Source organism: Acanthochromis polyacanthus, chromosome 10, assembly GCF_021347895.1.
Source record: "Acanthochromis polyacanthus isolate Apoly-LR-REF ecotype Palm Island chromosome 10, KAUST_Apoly_ChrSc, whole genome shotgun sequence".
NCBI lineage: Eukaryota > Metazoa > Chordata > Actinopteri > Pomacentridae > Acanthochromis > Acanthochromis polyacanthus.
The window spans coordinates 7,958,245-7,982,018 of NC_067122.1; the positions used below are offsets into that span (position 1 = coordinate 7,958,245).

The 23,774-nt window shown below is 39.2% G+C and overlaps 1 protein-coding gene across 20 annotated transcripts in view; it reads left to right on the forward strand.

Annotated features, from left to right (window-relative positions):
• Window positions 1–23,774, forward strand: part of LOC110960615 (LIM and calponin homology domains-containing protein 1) — a 101,558-nt gene that overhangs the window by 48,120 nt on the left and 29,664 nt on the right. For 18 of the 20 annotated variants that reach the window (XM_051954011.1, XM_051953999.1, XM_051954006.1 and 15 more), the window contains exons 4-7: window positions 3,873–3,979; window positions 11,676–11,706; window positions 15,231–15,341; window positions 16,804–17,002. In XM_051954011.1, coding sequence (XP_051809971.1) covers window positions 3,873–3,979; window positions 11,676–11,706; window positions 15,231–15,341; window positions 16,804–17,002 — 448 coding nt within the window. Of the gene's footprint in view, window positions 1–2,887; window positions 3,206–3,872; window positions 3,980–11,675; window positions 11,707–11,728; window positions 12,859–15,230; window positions 15,342–16,803; window positions 17,003–23,774 lie in introns of those variants that run through there. The other 2 variants (XM_051954015.1, XM_022207901.2) reach the window with 2 other exon arrangements.

Here is a 23,774-nt window from a genome sequence, read left to right on the forward strand (position 1 = left end):
TGGCCTAAGAAGAGTTTAATTGAATAGCATTTTAGAGTGAGATATTTGAGGCAGTGTGTGGGGTGGTTAACTTCTCAGATTCATATTTGTTCTGCAGGGTTTTCCCTAAGTTTCCTCAGTAGCTGGCTGGGTCCCACATAAGTGTTTACACGTCATTCACTACCATTGTCCTAACATATGTGTGAATAAATCAGGCAACAATTATATAGTTTTGGAATTTATTTATTTCACCAATAAGGATATTTGAAATTATATGAAAATGTATGTATATGGAGAACCTGAACTTGTACACATACGAACAATAGACATGTTGCATTGCTAATGTTCATTTGTGGCATAAAACTGGACCGGTCCAAAGACTTTCTGGTTGAGTTAACATTAGACGCTTCCAAAAGTAGCTTGTTTTGTAGTTGCTCTCAACTGCCTTTTGGAACATCATATTTTCTTTACAAAGTCATGATCACTAAACAAAAATGCTTTGAGTCACCACGTCATGTTAGATAACATTAATTCAATCGAAGCGTCTTTATGTATTTATTATAGACGCAACTAGCTTCACTGCCTAACATAATTCTGTTCATCTGCGTAGCTGCATCAGTAGTTTCTTTAGTTTTAAAATAGGCTTCATTAGATATGTCACCTCTGCCATAACTGCTGTTCACAGCCACAAAGTTTATACATAATTTATTCTTTGTTGAGGTTTATCCATTAGTGATGGTTGCAGCATGCGTACCCAAGTCAATGGTTGTAGCTACCATCCAGGTGACAGATGAGCATCTGTCACACAGCAGAACCTACTTTGTTGCCCGCTTTCTGGTGAAGCTCGTCATTGTCCAACATCAGATGTTTAACTCGGATTATCTCCGTGAGAAAGCTGGTGTACTAATTCTGATATTGGTCAGACATTTATTGCAATGGACTTTGCCTTCAAAGAAATTCAGCGTTGTTGTTTTTTTTTTTTTTTGCCTCATGTAGTGTAAAAAAGCATGAAACTAATCTAGCCACATTTATAGTTGTTATTACTGGATCTTGGAATAATTTCCTGTCAGTAATGTGGTATTTATTGTTAATGTTAAAGTGTTCTTTGTATTTTTAAGAACTTTGCACTATAAACCATGTGTCAAGATTAGGTTGTAAAATGAATTTATGTGAATTTGTAACTTTAATCTGACAGTGTTAACATTTTTATGTCTCTTGCCTAAATTTATTATGGCTTCGGGGATCTGAGTGAACAGCGGCTTTGTTGAGTCAGCCTCCCAATGCTTCTACAAACACATTCAGCTGTCAGTCACTTCTTTGCGGTAGACGCCTTGTTTCCTGTGGCAGTGACCTGAAAATCACCACCAAGTGGTGCTCCCTTCATCCAAAACTCACAAACGTATTCCCTCTAAACACCTAAGTTTTTTGTTTTGCTATTTGTTTTATTGTAATCATTCTTTTTAGTATGTGGGACAAAGTTGTTTAGCTGCTAAAGGTAGAGCTGAAGTTGCTCTTTGATTGCTAAAAGTATCAACACTATTAGACTTTCTGTTGCCCCAGGCTTTAACTTAAAGTGCTCTCTGTTTTATGGGCATGCTCTAAATTACATTCTCAACTTCTGGAAGTCTCTGTAGGAAAAAAAATTTTTTAAAAAAAAGACAATAAAATAGAGATCACATTTCAAAGTTAAAAGATTTCAGAAGCTTTTAATCAAATGTTAGGTAGATTCCATCACTGTCTGACAATTGGCCGAGTCTTTTCAGCTGTAATTATAACAAGCATGATTATATTATTTGCTTTGCTAATTATTGTCATTAACATTATTAATCATGTGTGCGTTTTTTGGTTTCCAAAATTAAATTCAGTGCTTCAGAAGAGACAGTGTCTTTTGTGTATTTTTAAAGATTTATATTGTTGTGTTCACTCTTACTGCCTTCCTGTCACTCTGGCCTTTGTTTGTATGGGCTTTAATATGTCAAAAATAAATGATTACTCATGGAGTCAGCCATAAATCAAAAAGTGGTACTTGGGAAAAACTTCCTTTATCTTCAAATGTTAGCCAGCAGCTCCATTTTTTTCCCAAGTTGATGAAATATGCTTGTTTATGGACACAGCATAAACACAGAAGCAACAAATATTTGTCTCTTATTTGTAACTGTTTACTTGGATACTTGGACATAAAGTTTGGGAGTTTTGATTGCAGGATGTCTGCACCTAAGGGGAGTCGCTTGTTCCAAGTGTTACCTCATTTCTTGTATCTAAAATTTAAAAAAAAATAACAAATATTAATTGGTTGCAGTTGGTCCGAAAGTGTTAAGTTTGAAGTCCAGCATGACCTTGATCAGCTGTGTGTGAGAGCCAGATAATCCGACTGTAGGTGTGTCCTCTTGATGTAGAACTGGCAGAAGAAGAGATTGCTGGGTCATCTCTGGAAGAGACGGCCATGTGTCTGTGGGTGTTTGTGAGCAAGTATCTGTGGGTGGGGTCGCCTCACTAGGAGAGCAGAGATGGCCCTGTCCCAAAAACACAGGAAGCTGCAGGGTGGGTTTAAAGGGGGTGTTTTGCCAGACATGGAAAAGGATCGTGAGAACAAGTGTTTCCAAGTGTGTGTGTGTGTGTGTGTTTGTGTCTGTGGCCATGCATGTGTTCTTACGCCTGTCAGTGTGTATATGTAAATACGGCTCTTAGTTTTGTGTGTCTGAGCACTCATAACAGTGTATCTTTAAAACAACATTTTCCCTAAGTGTGCGCATGTTGTTTGTTGATATACGCACATTGTGTTTGTGTTTGGCATCTGAGAGAGAGTGCTTGGTACAATCGGGGTGGAGAGGAAATGGTGACACCCTGAGAGAGAACAGGAGGGAAGGGCTTAGGTTGTGGCCCTCTGAAAGATAGAGAGAGACAGAAACAAACAGAGAGAGAGAGAACCTGGGAACAGGAGAGGAGAGCCTGACTCAGGTTGCATCCAACAAAGAGTTTGTCAGAGAACAGAATGGAGAGAGAGAGGAAGACTGAGATGATGGGGAGAGAGTGAAGCAACGAGAGAGAGAGGGGGAGAGACAGAAGGAATGATCGAGGAAAAGCAGGTGAATGAGGGGACAGAAGTAAGAAGCAGGAAACACTCGGACAAAACGGGAGGTCAAGAGTGAAAGTTGGGGTAATCTGAGAGAGGGGATGCAAGAAAGCTGAAAACAAACCCTCATGGTGTCGCGTTTCTCTCGAGCAGGTATCCTGATTTTCATGTTTTGCAGAGAGTGCTTGTTTGTGTGTGTGTGTGTATGTGTGTGTACATGTTTGTGTGCAGGAAAGAGAAGAATTAACCCTCTCCAGTTCTGCAGAATGGACTCGTGTGTGAAACATCTTTGGTCAACATGTTTGTTTGACAGAGAAAACATTTTGTGTCACAGTTCATGTGCAATGATTTAAGAGGATCTTGATGTTCTCTGTCATTAGCTGTGTGTGTTTTAGTGTGCATGTTACTGTACATCTGCCCTAGTGAGATCTCATTTGATGTTTGTATATTTGTTAATATTAGAACAGCGTGTGTCTCAACAAAGGGTTGTTTAAGGATTGGCGCTTGGTTTAAAGTTTCTGGTTAGAATTAGGTTTCTGTTAAGGATAGGATTAACACTGGGGAAGTTATTCTGTTAATAGGAAGCAGTGAAGTGTCACACAAATGTGCATGTATACTATTTCAGTGGAGAAGTAAATCAAAAGCACCTGTTTTTTCTTTTTTGTTCTTATAATCTAGTGTGAATCGAGTGTGTTTCTTTAGTGCATGTGAGTTGAGACTTTATGCAGTGAACCTGACATTGCTTTGCTTCTGTCTTTGCCAAGTATTACTATTTATCCTGATGAAACCGTGTGTGTGTGTGTGTGTGTGTTCTGCTCAGGACAACCTCAGTGTGTTTCTGCGTGGCTGTGAGGAGTTGGGACTGAAGGGCTCCCAGCTGTTTGACCCTGGAGACCTGCAGGACACATCGACACGCCCCGCTGCCAAGTAAGACTCAAAGTTTCAGTGTTCGCTTGCTGCTCAGTGGGTGTGTGTGTGGGCGGACGTCATTCGGTTCTGTTCCAAAGTCGGTGTCCACCATGTGAGCAAGCTGAGGCCTAAGGATTTAATGGGAAATCTGTTGTTCTGGATCTAAATGTAGCACAGTAATGATTCAAGAGTAGGTGTACACAAGAGGCGTTCTTTTATATTAGATTGGATTGTGGTAAATATTTAGTAATTAAATCCCAAATCAAAACTAATCTTGTTCTTGTACTCTTCAGCTCCTCCAACCTGTTCATGTGTATGTCCAGAAATCAAACCCAGCATAACCTGTGCTGTGCTTTCCATGTATTTGTTCCTCATATTAGAAGAATAATAGTTTAAAATGTTTTACTAAAGGACCTGATAATGTCTTCGGTGACTGTATTTGGTCAATTTAAGTCATTTCTGTGGTCACTGTGGCTCCTTTAAGCAGTCTCTCTCTCAAGGTTTTTCATTAAATAACGTACATATGCCCACTATGTGACGGTCTTAATGGCTCAATGCCGTCTTTATTTCCTCTTCAGTGTTTTTGTCTTGCCCTATTGTAGTATTTAATCAAATTTAGACTTGTGCTTTACTTCACAAATCAGAATGAGAATGATGTTCTTCCACAGTCTGATGATAGTAAAGGCATTGCTCTGTCACAGGTACACATGGAAATAATTTCCAATGTCTTACTTCTTTTCAAAGGAGTATTAATTACACACAGGGGATAAGAAGTAATATTGTTTTTTTTAACATGCAGTTTAGTAGTGTAGTGTGGTACAGTCACTGTGTTACAGTAGTAACAGTATCTATGAGCAAACAGCAGTGAAGCCCTAATCTGTGTTTTTAAGCTTAATTTACTGCATGAATGCTGGATTTGAATATCTTATCTCAAGTTCCTCCTATTGTTCAGTGACTGTCTGTCATATCGCATCAGTCATTGGAATTTTCATTGAACCATAGTTGCTCCGATTAGTTTTTTCTCCTGAACTTTCTGAAGACTTATCATCCTTGTCAACCTAAAAGCTGAAATTGAACTTCTTTGCTTTTAGAAACAGCAGCTGACAAAACAGTTTCGCCTCAAGCTGAAGAGCTGTACTGCAGCTTTCGTGTATATTATAGAAAGTTTAATCATAAGAACAGCTTGTGTTTTACTACGTGGTTGGACGGGGTGCTGATGATAAACACTTGAGTTGTGTGTTAATAGCTTGTCTGTCACCCTGCTTGTCCATTTCTTTGTGTCTCATGCTGTCATTTGCTCTATTAGACAATCAAGTAGTTCACTGCCACACAAATAAGTAATTGAGAATCAATGGAAGTTTGTATTAGTCTGTGTCAGTGAGGGAACAATGGAATATTTGTTAGACACAACTGGTCTCTGTCCAAATACAACACAAGGGTTTGCATCACTCACTGAACCGTGACTCCTGCTTTGTTGCTTGGTAACAAAGCCAAGTGCATGTATTTTTTATATATATACTACTTGTGTTTATGTGAATGTGTGGGTGTTTCAGTGTGTTCGGCATGCGCTGTAATCACGCTGACTGTAGTTTCATTCACAGAAGGGTTTAGGAAGGTGCTTCTGGAGATGAGGAACAATGCTAATCTTAGCTGGTCTCAGGAGCAGCTGCTTCACTGGTTCTGTCAGGACAAGGAAATCTTTGAAAGCCCTGAGGTGTCTGTGTGTGAATGCACGTTTGTTTGTATACACTAATGTTTACATAGTCACTGTTGAGCATGTGTGCAAACTTACAAGAACACATACCATTTTGTTGCATTTATTTAGCCACAGGGGCAACAGTGTCATTTTCAGTCGGTGTCAGTTTACACCTACTAGAGCTGCACAATTAATCAAATACTAATCATTATCAGGATTTAGGCTTCTCATAATTACATGAACATAAGATATTGCAATATTACTATTTAAAATGCCAACTCTGATTATAGAAAAGCCCTCCTAAGAAAAAACAAACTCCTTCAGAAAAAAATCACTTAGGTTTCAGCTTTGGTAAATCTGACTTTAAAAGATGTCTGTGTAGCTTCTCATTCTGACTTTAAAACACTTTCTTTCTTTCTTTTTAACCCCTTTTCAGTCACACGTATGCACAGCTGTTTAACTTGTACCTACCATAACCTCTATGTAAGGTATTGAAGGAGCGTTGGGATAAAATGTAGTGTCTATCGATAAGCAGATTTTCCTATAATCATGTTTATCATTTTGTCTATAATCGTGCAGACCTACTATGTTGTCAAACCTAACTTAACATTAACCACTAGTGAACAGTTAACATGGATGTGACGGTAAAGTCAGTAGCGAATAATCATCATTGTCATTTAATCTGTCAGTAATTTTTCCCAAAGCTCAAGATGATGTCCTGAAATGTCTTGTTTTGTGGACCGCCCAAAGACATTTAATTTATTATCTGGAGGAGTGAAGAAGTAAGAAATTATTCAAATTTGACCAATTAGAATCAGAGAATTTAGATTTTCTTTCCTCGAGTCAGTCTCTGGCTCTAGCTTACTCCTTATTTGTGATACTGTTGTGATACATCATGTATACCATTTATGACCTGAGAAGTGAAAAGTGCACAATATCCATTACTCAAACCCTTGATAAAGAGGTCTACACCTGGGTATACAGAAGCATATTTCTCGAAACTCCAAGCACAAGTTACATTTTTAGAAAATTAGTAAACCAAGAATGCTTTTTAGGAATACCTCCTGCTAGAGGTCTTATTACAAAACTACTCTTGCACTTGGCAAGAGTAGTTTGAATTTCAGCTTCATGTTTTTGGCACTGTATTGACTTTTCCATACTTAATCTTTTACCAATAACCCATTTAGGCTCATTTTAGCTGCATAGTAATCATAATTTTCAAAAACTTTGAAAGGTTACATTTCAAATGAGATATCATACATACATTTTGGCCTTGCGGTACTCTGTTATGAACATTTCCATTTGGGTCTGCCAAATAGTAATAATTTCATAAAAAGATGCCTCTGTATGGATGTTAAGAGGTTAAAAAATATGGCTATGCTCACTCTGGAAATCAAGAATATGGGAGTAATATATATACAGGTAGCATTAAGCCCGAAAAGAAACTTTGTCGTCGCTTAAGTGGCTTGAGCTGTTTCCAGTGGTTATGTAACCCTCTGTCGTACAGGATGCTATTTTCTTGCTCCTCATAGCCATGGCAGGAAGCAGTTTCTGTGCTACACCCCTGAGTCTCTGGACAGGTGTTTACTCATCTAGGAAACCGCTTTGGACAGGGAAGCGCAAAGACAGACAGGTTGTGGTACACTATGAGCTCAGGCCGGAAATATCTCCTGTTCCTCCGCGTGTTGATGGAAACAGATCGATTTCCAAGATAAGTGACGCTTTGCCTGGCAGAGTTAGTGAGAGGACAGTAGAGAGGCGCTGGGTTTCCATTCATGTATTGAGCAAGCTGCAGACAGAGCTTTTAAAAAGCTGCGCAAAAAACTAAATTCACACTGAGTGTTTCCATAAAAATACATTTGATGAAAATCTGAAAACAGCCGCAACAAATGCAACTATTTTAATTGGTATTAAGCTGCTGTGACTCTGTACTGTCAGCAAATACTGGAAAATATTTATTGCATCCACAAACGAAAGCCACAATAATCATTATAAGTAATGCTAATGCAACAGCCCATCAGACAACATGGAGTCGAGGAGGGATGCTGCTCTAAACGGATTAAAACAACTATTACTAGGCCGTATTTCAGTTTTTTGTAATGAAAAACAAATTTGTCTCTTGAAGTCTGCATTGTTAATTCAGCATATGCACTAATAGATTTTGGTAGAAAACCTGAAATTCCCTGTAAAATTGTTGTCTAACAAGGAAAGCAGTTGTTGCTGATTGTAATTTCCTTTAATATACGTCATTAGCAGTCTCGTTGCCTGATACAGAAACTACACACCCACACCAAATATCAAATATTTATAGTTTTCTTTAAAGAAATAAAAGATACCAGTAGCTATTTTACGTTGTGTTTTAACCCCCTGAATCCCAAAACCAATTAGCAGCTTTGAAACTGAATGAAGCTTTGAGACACAAGTTGTAAAAACACAAAGGATTGACAGAGTTTGAGCTTTCTGACAGTCCTTGAACTAATCATGTGTGATGTGTTGGCCCATTGTTAAAATTAGCCAAATCTTAGCTTGATATCATAATTAATTTTTTAAAAAGACCTACATTTCTCATTCAAAAATGGCCTAAAAATACTTCAGATTATGTAAAAACTTAAAAAAATATGTGCCGTTTGTTGCTACTTGACAATAACTCGACTACGACAGTCACCTAACAAAATTCCTCAGCTATTTGGCTGAACTGCAGACTTTGTTTACACTACAGAGACAAGTATGGAAGCAAATTATAGAGTTTGAGAGCAAAATACAACATACCTAATCTTTCAGATAAGCGCAGAATGTGTTCAAACCATATACAAAGGAGCAAGCTGTAAAGAAGTCGTTGTAAGATCCATTCAGCATGGACAGCTGTCTTTTATGGAGCTGATACGCAGAGTAGTGAGGAGAACGGCTTGTTTGTAGAGGTGGTAAAAATGAAAGTAGTGAAATATTTCTAGAATGTAGAGCCACATTTTTTCCAGTATTGGTAACACGTGAAGACAAGGAAAAAATGTTGTATATGCTTAATCCATTGTTTTATTTATCAGAAAGGAATTATTATATTATAAGAAATTTTACTTTATTTTTTCCCCGTACAGTTTCTGACATTATAACTTTATTATATTCCGCAAAAGTCACTTTGAGTTCTGTCTACTTCTGGCCATGGTGGGGCTGTTTCCACAGAGGTTCAGGACTTTATGTTCCAGTGAATGATGAGCCCACAGTGATTTCTTTTTTCTGACTGATCCTGTATGAATACTATCATGGATACTGACAGTGATGGAGACAAACAGAAAGAAAGTAAAGCTGTGAAATATTACAGATATGTACAGTAACTGGGCCCCTAAATATGATCTAATACCTTGTGGAATTCATTGTGCTTGTCTTTTAGTTTTACTTCCAGCAAAGGAAAGCAACCTGTCTTAAAGTTTATTTAGTCAGCTGACAGAAAGAGAGGATGATGAGGCAGCGGGAAGGTTTTCCACATCATCCCCTCCAGCTACTTTCACCTTCCTCCTCTCCTCTTCACTCACTCCTCTGTTTCTCAGGTCTCTACTGTCATGGAAAACCCAACTGTAATTTGGATGTCACTTGGGTGTTGAGTGAGTCGGGTTCTTTGACCCTCAGGCTTTGGAAACTAGTTATAAACAGTCCCGTGATAAATGAGCTCAGACATCAAAACCTGTGTGGTAACAAAATGCATATTGATTTTTTTCTTTTCTGTAAATGAGACCAGAACATTTACTAGTTACTGATGTGGGTTTTGTCTGACAGTGTTACTCTGTCATGTAGCTCAGACATGAAAGAAACCTCAACCTCTTATAGCTTTTTAAAGCTCTGCCCTGTTTGATTCCCATGTTTGGCTAAAGTGTTCCCAAACAAGGTGATGCACTACATCATCATTAGCTGTACTTGAATTCTTAGAACTGCAGTATATATATAGTAGGGACTTGTTAAGCTGGGATGATTCTTCGCTGAATTTATACGTAAACATCACCACAAGGCCTGGCAGTGAAGACGGTTGTGGTTAACACACATTATACACTAGATGCACACAGGTCTCAAATCTCAAAATGCATTGTGTACATCCACATGTCAGACAAACTGATAACTTTACTAAGTTCTCTCAGGAAGCATGTTTGTGTGCATAGAAATATACAAAATAAAAACAGCTGGGAGTGGCCCCTCTGCATGTCCATCTGGGAAAAGCACAATTCCTACTTAATTCATGCTCACTTCTTGAGCATATGTAGTCTTCTGTTATCCATTTCAGGCATCCATTTTCCAGGAAAATTTATTTATTTAGTTATTTATTATAAGGGAAACTGTGACATTTAATTCCTTTATACATATGACCTTTTTTATATGAAGAATTTGTACATTTAAAGTGAACTAAAAAAGTGAACTGAAAAATAAGCCATATTCCTTCCACCTATGATTCTGTCCACAGGCTCCTTCTCAGTTCATTATCAGTTTGAACAATTAATTGATATTGTGTTATCCCATTAGGGTGCGCTGACTCTGGTAGGCAAACTTTGGCCAGACTTTATTGCTTTCAGTTCTATTTTAAGCACACTTTCTTGGAAAAGGGTTAGTTCAGGGGTTTATTTTAAACCGTGGTAATTATCAAATCAAAATTCAAAATCAAATGAAGTTCATTTGTGTAGCACATTTAAAAATAGTCAGAGTTGACTGAATTACTGCACGATATAAATAACAAAAAATAATTGCCAGTGCAAAGTACAAGATGGAACACATGGGATGTGTTTTTAAATCAATAAAAATAAAATGACACAAGTCATATCAGTATAAAACAGGATAACAACTTCTAAGATGAATTTCTGAAATAAAATAACATAGAAGACTAAATATTCAGACCACTAAGAGCAACCAAAAGCCATTAAAACAACTACATCTTGACATTTTTCTTTAAAGTGCCAGTGGAGGTGGAACAAGACATTCTACAAGTTTTGACCTTTCCGCAAATGAATGATCCCTTTTACCCAGCGGCCTCAAACGTGGTTAACAGCAGTAGTTCTGAGGATCTAGAAGCAGACTAGACTGGGAGAAATTCTGAAATGTACCAGTCTGCCGACCCATGCAAGGCTTTATAAACAAACAGAAAAACCTTGAGGATCACTTCTGTGTTTGACATACATTCAAGCGTATTTTGAGAGTTGCTTTCTGGCATCGCTTCCTTCTGTTATTAAGGAGTGACGGATCATGTAGCTTTATTTTTTGTAAGCATTCCTCTGACTGTCTTCAAGGTTAATAAATCTTGGCCTGCTTAGGGAAATAGAAATGGTTGAGTTTGTTTAGTTAAGACTGCTAGATAAATCTCATACTTACTGCTTTGCATACGTGTCTGTGTTTTAGCCTTTTATTTTCCTGCTCTTCTGTCTTCTCCTCTCAGCCTAGAAGTATGTATTTCTACTACAAAAGTGTCCGTTGGGGTTACAGCAGTTTCATTCCACTTACCATTTATAGCTTCATGTGGTAATCCGCAAGATCCGCTTCTTTTCATTTTAGCAACATTTGTGGCGCTAAGTGGCCACTGCTGTGGTGTTTCTGCACTCCACCTCCACCTCAAACCATTTGGCCACCACTGTGACGTCTGTCTCCTTTGAGTGTCCTTCAACAAAAAGGATTTGTCCTGATGAACCCTGGTTCAACACTGCAAATGTAGAAAGGCTCCATTCCATTATATATTTTTATTTTGTATAGCTGAAGTCAAAATGCAGCCATTAAACTGCTGCAACTGTTCGATAAAAGTATCACCAGAAAACAAACTGAATACAGAGATGGAAGTGCAGAGTCTTTTAGTTCTGCTTGCGTGGGCAAAAGTCCCTCCAAATACCTCTGTGTTTTCAGAAAGTTCTGCTTCTGCTGCTGTTTTGCATGAATATGTGGGAGATGGTGAGTCTTAAAGTTGTCTGCTGTTCTCTTTATGTAAGATGCTTCATTGAATTGCACCAGAAGTCGGTGTCTCACTACGGCTCTCTCTCTGTCTATCTCATTCTCCAGGGGAAGTGACTGCAGTCGAAAGCTCAAGAATGTAAGTGATACCGCCGCATGACAGCGGGATAATTTGTTTGTGTGCTAAATGCATGTGTGGATGGAAACTGTTTTTATGGATCACTGTTTCTGTTTGTGCTGTTGCCACTACATCTGATTTCAGCTGCTCTTATTGTTCATCATCCACCTCACTTCACCCCATAGTAGTTCAGTTTTAGTCTGCTAGAGTCAGACAGCATGCTCTGTCAGTAGCTATTCTGATTATTTAAACTGCTCTGCTTGTGTCTTTTCTGTCTTTAGTCTTTCTTTTCCAAGACCTCTACCTGTTTTGGATGTCCGTATTATCTGGACTATATTTTAGCTATGCTTATGTTGTGTATTCGACATATTTCTGTCACGGCTGTCCATTTTCCAGCTCTTTGTGCTTTATCTGTTTTACGTTTTTGTTTGCCCTTTGCGGTTTTATTTTGTGTTCCATGTTTGCTCAGTTGTTGTTGTTTTTGTTTCTCTTTTGAATATTTCTGTGTGCTCTGTTCAGTTTACTTCTTTGTATTCTACATAGTTGAGGTTGTTTTGGACTTGCTGTTCTGACTTTCTTTAAATAATTTAGTTGTATGTCCCTAATGTTGCCTCTGCCTGCTCCAATGCACTCCGACATCTTCCTATCCTCTTCTTATAATGCAGCTTTAAGAAGTGGAGCACATAATGCTGGCTCGGCCCTCTCTGCAGTCGAAGCAGTTCTGCTCTCTCGGTCTCTCTCTCCGCTACCCTCCCTCTCTCTGTGATGCTGGTGTGCACTGTACAAGTTAATGTGTCGAGCTGCAGAGCTGGCCTGAGCCGCTAGCTCATTTAGCTGACTAAACACAGGGACTCTCAGCTACATCAGCCAGTGTGAGCAGCAGGAGCGAATTGTTCACATATTTCCAGCAGACAACGCTTTAGCCAGGACCTGCTACTATGATATGTTACTACATTATGGATCAGCCGTGCAGACTCAGGACTGAGAACTAGGATTTGACAGCAGCTGTCTCTGCAACACATCAAATATTGAGAGGTGAAGGAACTGCACCGAGAGGAATGTGCTGATGTGGCGATGAAGGTGTTGTTTAGCAAACATATGGGACATTACAGTAAAAAGAGGATGCCTGGATGGATGGAACATTGTCGGATTCATGAGACGGTCGTTTAGCAGGTGAAGATGTCAACAAGAAAGGCCGATTGTGCATTGTGACGACTGGAATGAAGGATCTCTGCACAGATCTCAGTGTGCAGATTGTGACATGTGCTACGATGTATGCATGCATGCGCTTGTGTATATAGGTGTTGATGTCGTAGTTTCATTTTTGTGTTTATGCGTGGCGCTGTGTGGGCTTGGTTCAAGTGTGTTTGCACATGAAACAAAGAGATTATTGTTGTTTCAGTAGAACCTCTTTGACAGGTCTTTCCATCTGTGTCAAGGCAGCTGAAACTGATGAGGCAAAGCGAGTTTGACACCGTCTGTCAAAACTCCACCGACACGTTCTTAAGCAAATGTTTTCCTTGAACTACTGTAACTCAGTGCCTGTGTCCAGGTTTCGGTTTTTCTGTGGTTGTCCATTGGTTGCTTTAGTGTTACATGTGTAAACCACGCAGACACAGTGGTTGTGGAGCTGGGATCAATATGGATGTGTTTAAAGCAAGTGAAACTGGTGCTGACCCACTTCCAGTGAGAGTTGGCACCAATATGTCCATTATATTGGTGACACAGAAGCACTGTACTCCTCTGCTCAGAGTGCTACAGTATGCAGATAATGAAGCTCAACCACAGCAGCTGCAGTGTGACCACAGCACTTTACTTCTGGAGCATTGCTTTCAGTTCCAGGATAGGAGATAAAGCTTCTTGTGCATGGTTTTACACAAGTATAACTAGCAATACTAAAATATATGACGATCAGAATCCATTTATTGATTTAACTAGAATTCCAGTGTCTGTAGCTGTCAGTCAGACCAAAAGATTAAATTTTCCTTCAAGATTCAACACATTTGTCTTTGTGTTTCTGCTAATCAGCAGGCCAGTTCCTTTGCTCGTTCTCCAAGTGTGTCTGAATGGCAGAAGTTGTTTACACTGACGGTATGACTGAAATAAACACATTAAGCCACGCTGAGCTTTCTTATCAAAGCAATCCCTGTGGAGTGCTGGTTGACATGGACACTGTAAATATAGCCGCGAGCATTTTGCCAACAGTGCTAAAGGTGCAGCTCTGTGTGATCTCCCTGAGGCTAGAGCCAGTTCTTTCTACATTTTAGTCATTTAGCTGACTACAAAGGAACTTCCTCTGAATGCAGTCGGCTTCAGCTCCTTTAGTCACACTCAGCAGTACTTCGGGGCATTATGTTACAAATATTGGTGCAAAAAACAGAAGCAGACTCCGTCACCTGCTTGGCCAGCATTGTTACTGTTTTTGAGAGAGTTTAGGTTGATCTGGAAATGTATGCACTCAGGGCTAAGCTAGCTAACATGCTAAATAAATCACTGCTAGCAGTGAACGGTTGCTGATGTTCGCAGGAGAAGTGCCTGTGAATGGTTTCAGGGTCAGAACAATGGCTCGGTCTTGTCGTGTTTGTGCAGGACGTCTTTGCTAACACGTAACTTCTTTGGAAGAGACCAGACTGAAATGACCAGGAAACTAGCTTGTGTTGCTTTCCAGGGAGAAAAATGAAAGGAACGGAGTGGGGAATGTGGGGAATCTGTGCTTTTACCTCCTCCCTTCAATACAACCTATATTATTTATAGCATTTTACTTGTACAGCTGAGAAGTGAAAGGTTCTCCTACCTTACTGCAGATGCATGCTGCACATCAACTTGAATAACATATTTTGAGTTGAATTGAACCCCAAGGAGTTTCTGAACTAATTTTTCATGATAATGTACTGCCCTGACCCTCTTTGGAATCAATACAACTGTGGCTACAAGTGGAGAGAACTCCAAAATGTCTTGAGTGCAATATGGCACATTTATAATGTCCTAAATATTTTTGTTTGTTTGTGTATACTAAGAAAATTGAAAAAAACATTTACAAGATTTTTTTTACCGAGTGCCTATAGGTGTTTCCAATACTTGAAAAAATAGTGACTGTTTTTTTTCCTTCTTTCCCATACTGGCCTCTTGTCTGCTCTGTGTAAACACTGCCTGCAGTTCAACTGAAACATTTCTGAAATTTTGTCTCATGATTGTTGATCACAGTTGAGTCACTAGTAGCTACGGCTATTTGTTTGTTTTTTAATGATTGTGAATAATGCTTACACGCATGTACATAAGCACATTATTTGATTTCTTCACTGCTGAAACACAAATTGAGCCTGTTCAGAAGGAAGCAAAACTTTACTCTCATTAGGAAAATTAAACTACGCATATATCCGCATTGGTTTTCACTTGACACTGACATAGGCTCAAGATTTCAAAAGCTTCAACTGTCATCTCTGCACAGTTATCTTCTATGCTTTGCTCTGACTGCAGCTTTCTTCGTAGGTAGAGTATGAGCTGAATATATCACGATCTGTGACTGTATTTCTTCTTTCTTTGAGGTTTTAATCACCATCTACTGGTTGGGTCGTGCTGCCAACACCTGTACCTCCTACAACGGGCCCACACTGGACCTGAAAGAGTTTGAAGGCCTGCTGTCACAGATGCGAAAGGTTTGCTAAGAGAGAAAGACAGATAATCACATATTTGCTCCCTGCAATGACTAAATGACTGGTCAGTATGGCCTCAACAAGACACGGTCTCTGCTGGATCACTTACTTTTGTTGTGCACTGAATGAGTGTTTAAGTTTATTGAGATTCCTCAGGACTGATCTCAGACAAAGCAGGACACCATCCAGCCCATAATCAGTAATGACCTCGATAAAATTGGACTCTAGTGTAAATCATCTCAACCTGCATTCTACCCATTTACTGACCCTAAAGGACAGAGAAGTTGGAATTAGCTGTCCCTTAAGACGCACACTTTCACTCTCTGTGACAGCCATGATGTCACCCACATGCAATTTATTCCACAATGTGACGTCCTTTTGCTGTTCTATAAAACTGAGAAATTGCTGCCAACTCAGCAGAATTACTTTCCCAGATGTTCACACGTTGCAGATGAACAAAACAAATCCACATTTCCATGAAACAAAAAAAAAAACTGTAATAAAAGAATAGCAACTGAAAATCAAGGAAAGGTCATCAGGTGCATAAATTCCACATCGACACTTCATTTATACAAGTTATTGAATGGCAGCTGAACCTTTCAGAAATGATGATGGAAAAACAAGAAGCAGGTGAATATTTAACCTCGCTGCACTTTTGTTCTGGTGGGGGAAAGGGACGTTTTCTTTCTTAAGCCTAGATGTATCTAATCCTGTAGATAGTTTCTGTGTTTGTCTTTGTTTGAAGATGTGTTAAGAGTAAAATTTTTCCAGATAAAACATGAATTTCTAATTTTTCTGTGAACTGAGTAAGCAAACCTGAAAAGTACCATAGATTTTTTTTGCTTAAGGCTGCAAGAGCAAAAAAAAAAAGTCGTATTTTATCAGTTCTGTAACATCTGAAAAAGACAAATCTTTACGTCCATCCACGAATCTGACCAGTGCACTTTCTGTTTTTTTTTTATCTGTGATGTTATTGCCAAAGCAAGAGAGGTGTATCACAGAGAGAAACAAATCACATGTTTTATGGCGGTTGAGCCCCGTTTAAAACATAATGAAGACTTTTACAAGGCTTTGAGAGTTGTATAACAGCCGATAGAGGGTCGGGAGCAGGAAGTGTTTTGGTAGACAGGAAAGGCTTTTCTCCACCTTCCATTAGCTGCAAAGGCACAGTTCAGCTATAGACAAAGAAAGGGAGCAGCCACTGAGGTGAAGAGAGAGTGATGATATGAGCAGAAGAAAATGCAGAAGGGTTGTTGGATGAATAGATATAGGAGGAGATGTTTGTAGTGGACTCAAATCAAAGGAGACTTTCACAATTTCAGTAACGTGATGGATTGTGCAAAGGAAATTTCCTCTGAATATTTGGGTCCTTTTTAAATTCTCTTAAACTACTCAAATGTTATGTGTTGTTTCTTTTGTATACATGCATTTCGACATACCCTTGTGTGCATTCATGAATTTTCAGGAGGCGGAGGAGGCAGAGAGCCCTAAACGCAGCATCCGGGACAGTGGCTACATCGACTGCTGGGACTCTGAGCGCAGCGACTCTCTTTCTCCGCCACGCCACGGACGCGAGGACTCATTCGACAGCCTGGACTCCTTCGGCTCACGCTCACGACAGACCCCATCGCCGGACGTCCTGGTCGCCCGCGGCAGCAGCGATGGTAAGAAACACTCCAGTTTACTGTCACCGTAGTCGCGCTGAACGATTTGTTAGAACTTACCATGAAAGTGCAATCTGTTTATTAGCCATTATGATATTTTCTCATGAACTATTTGTCTTGTGGATGGGAAGCAATTTATTACTGGCTTTGTTTGGGCGGGTCAAGGTGTTTAGATACCGTATATAGATAAATCAGGTATATTGTCCGTCTTGTGCTACTGTAATAAAGCCTGTTATTCTCCTGCCTGTGTTTTTGCAGGACAACGCCCAGTGTTAGTCAAAGGCTGTTGGAAAGAATAATGTGAATACTTTTAGTGCAGTGCCTGTTTTGAAGTCAGCCTATAGCCATTGTTTCTACAGCCATACATCATGTGAAAGGGAAGGAGTTTAGGACTGGCAGTGATGATTTTGTGGAGGTCAAATTTAGCACTTTGATATAGTGTACATGAGCTGAGGTAGTTTTTTAAACCATTTTTAGTCTGACATAGAAAAGAAAACTACTGTTGGAGCCAGGACAGATATTCATCTTCTTTTGTGAAAAGCTGCTCTTGTACTTTCTTTGCACGCCTGTGTCAGTTCAAGGATCGCCTTATCTGATGTCAATCTGCAGTGTCAAAAAACATCCTCAAGCCAAGTTTCAATTACAAATACTTTCACATCTGTTTTTGTTTCAGACACATTTCAGTCATGCAATATTAAAATGGGCTCCACCAAGCTGACATCCAATGACAGTTGTAGCAGGCCATGTGAAACCACATTTATTTGTCTTTGTGGGAGCGCTGACGTGTTCTGAATTAAATGAAAAAAATAGACATTGCCAGGAAGCTACAGTAGGGATCTGATTTTGTACCACATGTCTGTGTTTTCTTCGATAAGAGATTAAGACATGCATGTTAACAATGTCTTCCTGTGAACAAATCAGATCTGCATTCTTTGAAAATATATTATAAAGGTTTTAAACTGTAGTTTAAAACCTTTATAATAGATCTGCATTCTTTGAAAATATATTATAAAGGTTTTAAACTGTAGTTTAAAACACTGAGACCCTGAAACCCGTCTGCTCGGTAGAAAAATCAAGGAAGTAGCTCCATCTTTTTTTTAAAATCTCTTTTTCCTCTCTTTAAATTGCACTTTGTAGCAATTTAGCTTCATAGTACAAGAATTCTATCTGTTTCTGCAATGCTGTTTTTCTAATCACAAATGTTATGTGTATGAATGAACAGGTGCTTGAACCACCGTCCTTGTCCAAGCTTACAGTGTCATAGTGTTGGTGACACCTTTCAGTGTGGATTTCCTGTCCTGCCGTTGCCATCCGTGAAACGTGTCTTTGTGCTTTGTGTTTGAAGCTGTTGTCCTTGGTTACGGCCATTTGATGACTCTTTAAGTGTGGACTGAGATGAGTGATGGCACTAGAGAGGGTGGCAGAGAGGAAGTGTCCTGATGTAATATGTGAGACAAAGAAGTGGAAGGGAAAGAGGCGAGGTTGTATGAATGGGCTTTTAGTGGTTTTTGATCTGACACTTGACGGAGATGTCAGTGATGACACGACTGCCAGCTTTTGGTTGGAGAACAAAGGACACAGTTACGTATGATGATGCATCTGCATGGTGGAGAAAATGAGCTGATGGACTAACTCATCAAGTGATGTGTATAAAATGTGAGGTCTAGAGTTAAAATATCACGATTTGAAGAGAAGACAAAGTGTAGGTGTGATTAATTTATCTTCTGATTCCCAGCACTGTACTACTTGTAGGGTTTGATATTTCTGGCTTTTATGAATTAATGTTTTTACTGACATTACAACATAGAGACCTACACTGGTGGGTAGGACAGTAAAGTAGCAGAACATTAGGATTTGACAGCATGTAATTTATGTTGTGTATGTTGCCTTGTTTGTTTTTGAAAACCATATAGTAGGTGAAACGCCTTGAAGAACTAAATAGAAGTCCCGTTTCTTTCTACCTAAGCTCTTAGGCAGGCTTTTTCCTGCAACGAGGAATTTCTGGCACCTCCCCACTGAGCTTTTGAAGGGACCGCTAGAGAGGTTTTAGACGGCTCCAAAGAAAAATCCCAGCGCGAAAATGAAGAATTTAGATTTTTTTTTTTTAGGAACCCTTTTTGTTAATTGGAGTTTCATTTACTTGAGCATGATAGACGTTTTTGTTTATCAGTTGGTCAGAAATATCAGGAGAATTCATAGATTCTTTTCAGATAAGTTAACACAGACTTATTGCCCTCACTGTACACAGACTTCATCCTCCAAAGGCCCTTTTTGATGTAGGAAAACCCTTGTTAGAACATGTATTTTAAAGCATCCAACATGGTAGCATAGCACTTCTCCACAATGGTAAGTTCCTCAAGACAAACAAAGTATGAAATGGCTTTGAAGCAGTTTTTATAGTTTGTGCTTAAGTCAGAAATTCTGTTTAAAAATACATTTTGGTCACATATGAGTACTTTACAATGCCAACCTGACCATATGCTGTCATTCAGAGCTCTTGATTTCTGCACTGTTTGTGAATTTGAACCTTTTAAATTTTAATGACAGGCTGTAAAGAAAATAACAACAGTCGTCAGAAGGCGTAATATGATTTTCATCACCAAACTGCACGTGGGAAAATACTAGAACAAGGCTCAGCATCCTGTCTGACTGTGTTTTTGTTTTGAGGGGAGTGCAAAGGAAACTGCTGTCTCCGAAGCCTGCGGTGTTGTCACCAACAGTCAAACTACAGACTTTAAAACTTCACTGGATGTTGACTTTTGCTTTATCAGAAATACGGGGGAAATCCACCCTAAATCTCTCCTGCGAACAGAGCGACGGGCCTTCTTGTTTGACTGTGTATTCTGACATTCTTACTGACACGTAACCATTTCAGTGCAGAGAAAATGTTAGTTCATCCAAGGGTGAGATTTTGGTTTTCCAAAATGTTCAGCACATTGAGCAGTCACACAGTTACAGGACAGAGAAAGACAGTTTTTTTCCCATTACAGTAGCATTAATCGATCAAACTGCAGAGCTGCCACAAGACTTTATTATAAATGCTCTTGTTTTACTACACAAGCATTACTTAATCATTCCCTCCACCGACATGTGCAACCCACAGCTGATTAGTCATGCTGTCAAGCTGTTTGTATTCCCACACGCCCACATCTGATCCAAAGTTTAAAAAATATGAAGGGAATTGCTAATAGATGAAAAATGAGGAGGCAGGTTGGCTCAGTAAAAACTGAATGACAACACACACATCTGAACAGAGTGACTCCTCAAATGGTTCAAACATTGCAGAACAATGATACCGTAAGTAACAACATCTTCGTTATCTGAGGTGGAAATCCCCTCAGGTTTTGTTGGGTTTACTGCTGTTGGAAGCATGTTGTGTTTCAGACAATAGAAGATTTCAAAAACTTCTCATTTAGTTCTGCATTTTTGTGGAAATTTTCTTGTCTGGTGATATTTATTTGAAATATGTCAGTGTTCATATCACCCCACAGGCATAAACCAGAGAAGTGTGAACAGAGAACAGGGAGCTTTGAGGTCACCAAGAAGAAAAGCATCTCTTTATTACCATGTATACAAACTTGACTTTGCCAAGTCCTCCCTGCCCTGACCTTTAGACTAAGCCTTTTCTTTATTCATCACTGAAAACTGATTTCACCCTGACAGCAATTAGAGGACAAGGGGAACAGTTTAATCTAATCTCTGAAAGAAATTCAATATTGGCAGAGGGCTTATGTTTGGGCCAAGTTTGCAGATGGTACAGTTTTGATAAATGAGACCCTTTGTGCTTTTGGTGCTCATATAGTAAAGAATGTCCTTGTCCTTTCTATTTTTACGGGGCGACACCCACTGCCAGTCAAAGGGATGACTGAATGATGTAACTGAGATGGCTTTAAGGGTTTTGTCGAAACTGTTAGCTGAACATGAAGCGTTCAGGTTTTCTAAAATATCACTTACCGTTTGTTTTCAGTCTACTGCTTTCACACCTGACTTATGACTCATAATTCATATTGGACATGAATATGAAGTGACTGCAATGTTTAAAACACACATGCACAGAATAACAAACGCATCAAAGTAGTTTTTTATTACTGAATTATCCCATTTCTAAGCAGTGCCTTCCTTACTGATGTTACAGTCACACGTGCAGTTTACAGTCAGTGTTTTTTAACACAGGCTTGTGATTTCACAGAAAGGTGAAGCTTGCCCTTTGTTTATAGCCAGCAACTGTTATTTTTGTAAACTAAAATAGCAGCTGTTGTGTATAGGTTTTATCTGCTGTAATTAGTTTCATGAGTTATTTGACAATTTTCTCTGGCTGAATTTTTAGTATTTCCAGCTGACTTTTATTAAAACGAGAAGCCAGTAATTTGATCACATGAGATGATACATGACATGATGCAAGAGGACTGCAGTGCATGTTCCAGGTGAAAAGTGAGCGTTTCAAGCTGTTCTTCATCCACGTAGAACACAGATTAAAGGAGCAGCATTTTGATTGTATAGCAGAGTAGGATTAGTTAGCACTGCTCATATAGTATCATAAATTCTTAATGTAAGATAGCATTATTGTGATGCTAACAACATTCTTGGACAAGTAACACAGTGGTTCGGGTTATGCTTTATTGTTTGTTTTAAAACATCATGTTTTGCTTTTGCAAGACATCTTTAAGGATGCTGATCAGTGTGTATGTTTGGGTAGATGGAGCATCACTGGCAGGACTTGCTGAAGTGTAAACCTTCTCAAATCCAGTAAAGAGGACAATTGAGCCACTAAAATGAGCCTAATCTCTGCTACACGAAACTCCAGCACCAGCTGTTACTCAGGGAATGTCCCAATCCTGAAATCAGAACCTAACCTGACACTAGGAGACTACTGAAGGTAATATGCTGCTTAACTGGGCTTTGGGTTTGCTTTTAGATGTCGTGCAGATCAGATTAGAAATATGTTTTCTTGCTTTTACTGTTAACTCTGAATATATAACACTAGATTTGTATCATATGATGGCAAAAAAATTATATCAAATTAACATATTTTGCTGTTATGTTCTAGGAACTGCCATTTTTTTCCCTCTTTAACGTCATCACTGTTTGTCATTTATAATTTTGTTTCCACTTTTCAGTTGCTCTAACAAATGTTGAACTGGACTCCTCAGCTTTCCATTTTCATGTACTATGACTGTAAGTTAATGATTATTGATGTAAATAAGCTTCTCTGTAGCCCTGGCACTATATGGCACTGACCCAGGATAAATGCTCCTTCAAGCTTTAGTGTTACCACATGTGCAGCAGGAGCAGATCATCCCATAGGAACATATGTTGCTCCTTAAAGATGGATAGACTTGGATGGTAGAGTCACTCATGTTTCCATTTGATGGGTTAAGAGTCATAATCGAACCATTCATTGTTGGAAGTGCAGATTCCTCAAGGCCTTCTTTGGACCTTGATCTGTCAATCTTTTAGACCACAGTAAAACAAAGTCTAATAATAGAAAAGTTCAAAATGTTACGTTTCTTTCCACTGAGAGCTGTGGTTCCTTCCACATGTAGCGCTTCAAAACGAAGTGGAAGATTTTATGGTTTATACTTTGAAAATATATGCATTGAGTCATAAATTCTTAGGTCATAGACAGAGTACATATGCACTCTGAGGGAGGGGACAGTAGCACATGTGCAGAACATCTTGGAGAGGAATTCTTGGGAGTCCTTATGTAACACAGGGCTGCAGGTATCAATTTTATACTGATCGAACATACTTAATCTAGAGTAGGATTTGCAAAAAAAAATTAAGGTGGAAATGGCTGGTATGTGGGCAGTACAACACAGACATTGTAAACGTGTGATAACCTCAGTCAGCCTGACTTTCATTTCTCTCTGCTGCATGTTCTCCGGAGATCACCTTAGGATATCTTGCAGAGGAATTTAAGACACCAAGTGGGGAAAGTCCTTGAACAGTGCACTTCTGCAAAACCAGGTGTTGCCACTGGCATTAAAAAACTAACTATATGTTTACAATCTGATACACACAGACACAGAGGCATCCTGAGGAAATGCTTTCCTAACTCTAGGCTAAAATTTTGTCAACACGAGCTGCACAATACAAATTTAGAGGTGATGTATGTTACCTGCTTTGTTTCAGGCCATGAATCTGCTGGGGCCTGATTTATGCTAAGCCACTGGAATGTGCTGCACATAATAATACTGTAAGACCATTGTAGTGTTTTGTACGGTCTGTATGATCTAACAGCTCGGAGATAAATTCTACAGATTTAAAGAAAGAAATCTGGATTATCAGCTATGAGAATTCCCAATCAACAGTTTATCAGCCCACCTTATTTTTGGGTTTAGTCTCTCTCCCTCCCTCCCTCTTGCTCTCTTTCTCTGTCTCCCCCGACAATGACTCAGCAAGCTGGATGTTCCTTATTCTCTAGGATACTTAGAGGGGAATCGTGGTCATTTTCAAAACACGTCATCACTGAGGAGGTGCACATCATGTTTCCTCAGAATGCAGCTGAATGCCTAGATAGTTTTGTAATTACCTATTAGTTAACATTTCAGTAGGAAAATTAATGGAGTGTAGGACTGCTAAGGTAGTCTCCTCTTGTTGTAAATCAGCCTGTTCTACAATTAAACAAGCCAACAGAATATGTGTAAGGCTATTTCCGCCCAGTTCTTTTGATGGAGTAGTCAGGAGACTTCTTCTTAAAATCAAAAGCATTTACTACAGCAAAATTGAATGTGCGATACAGAGCTCTGGGCCTGAATCCTCTGTCCCTAAC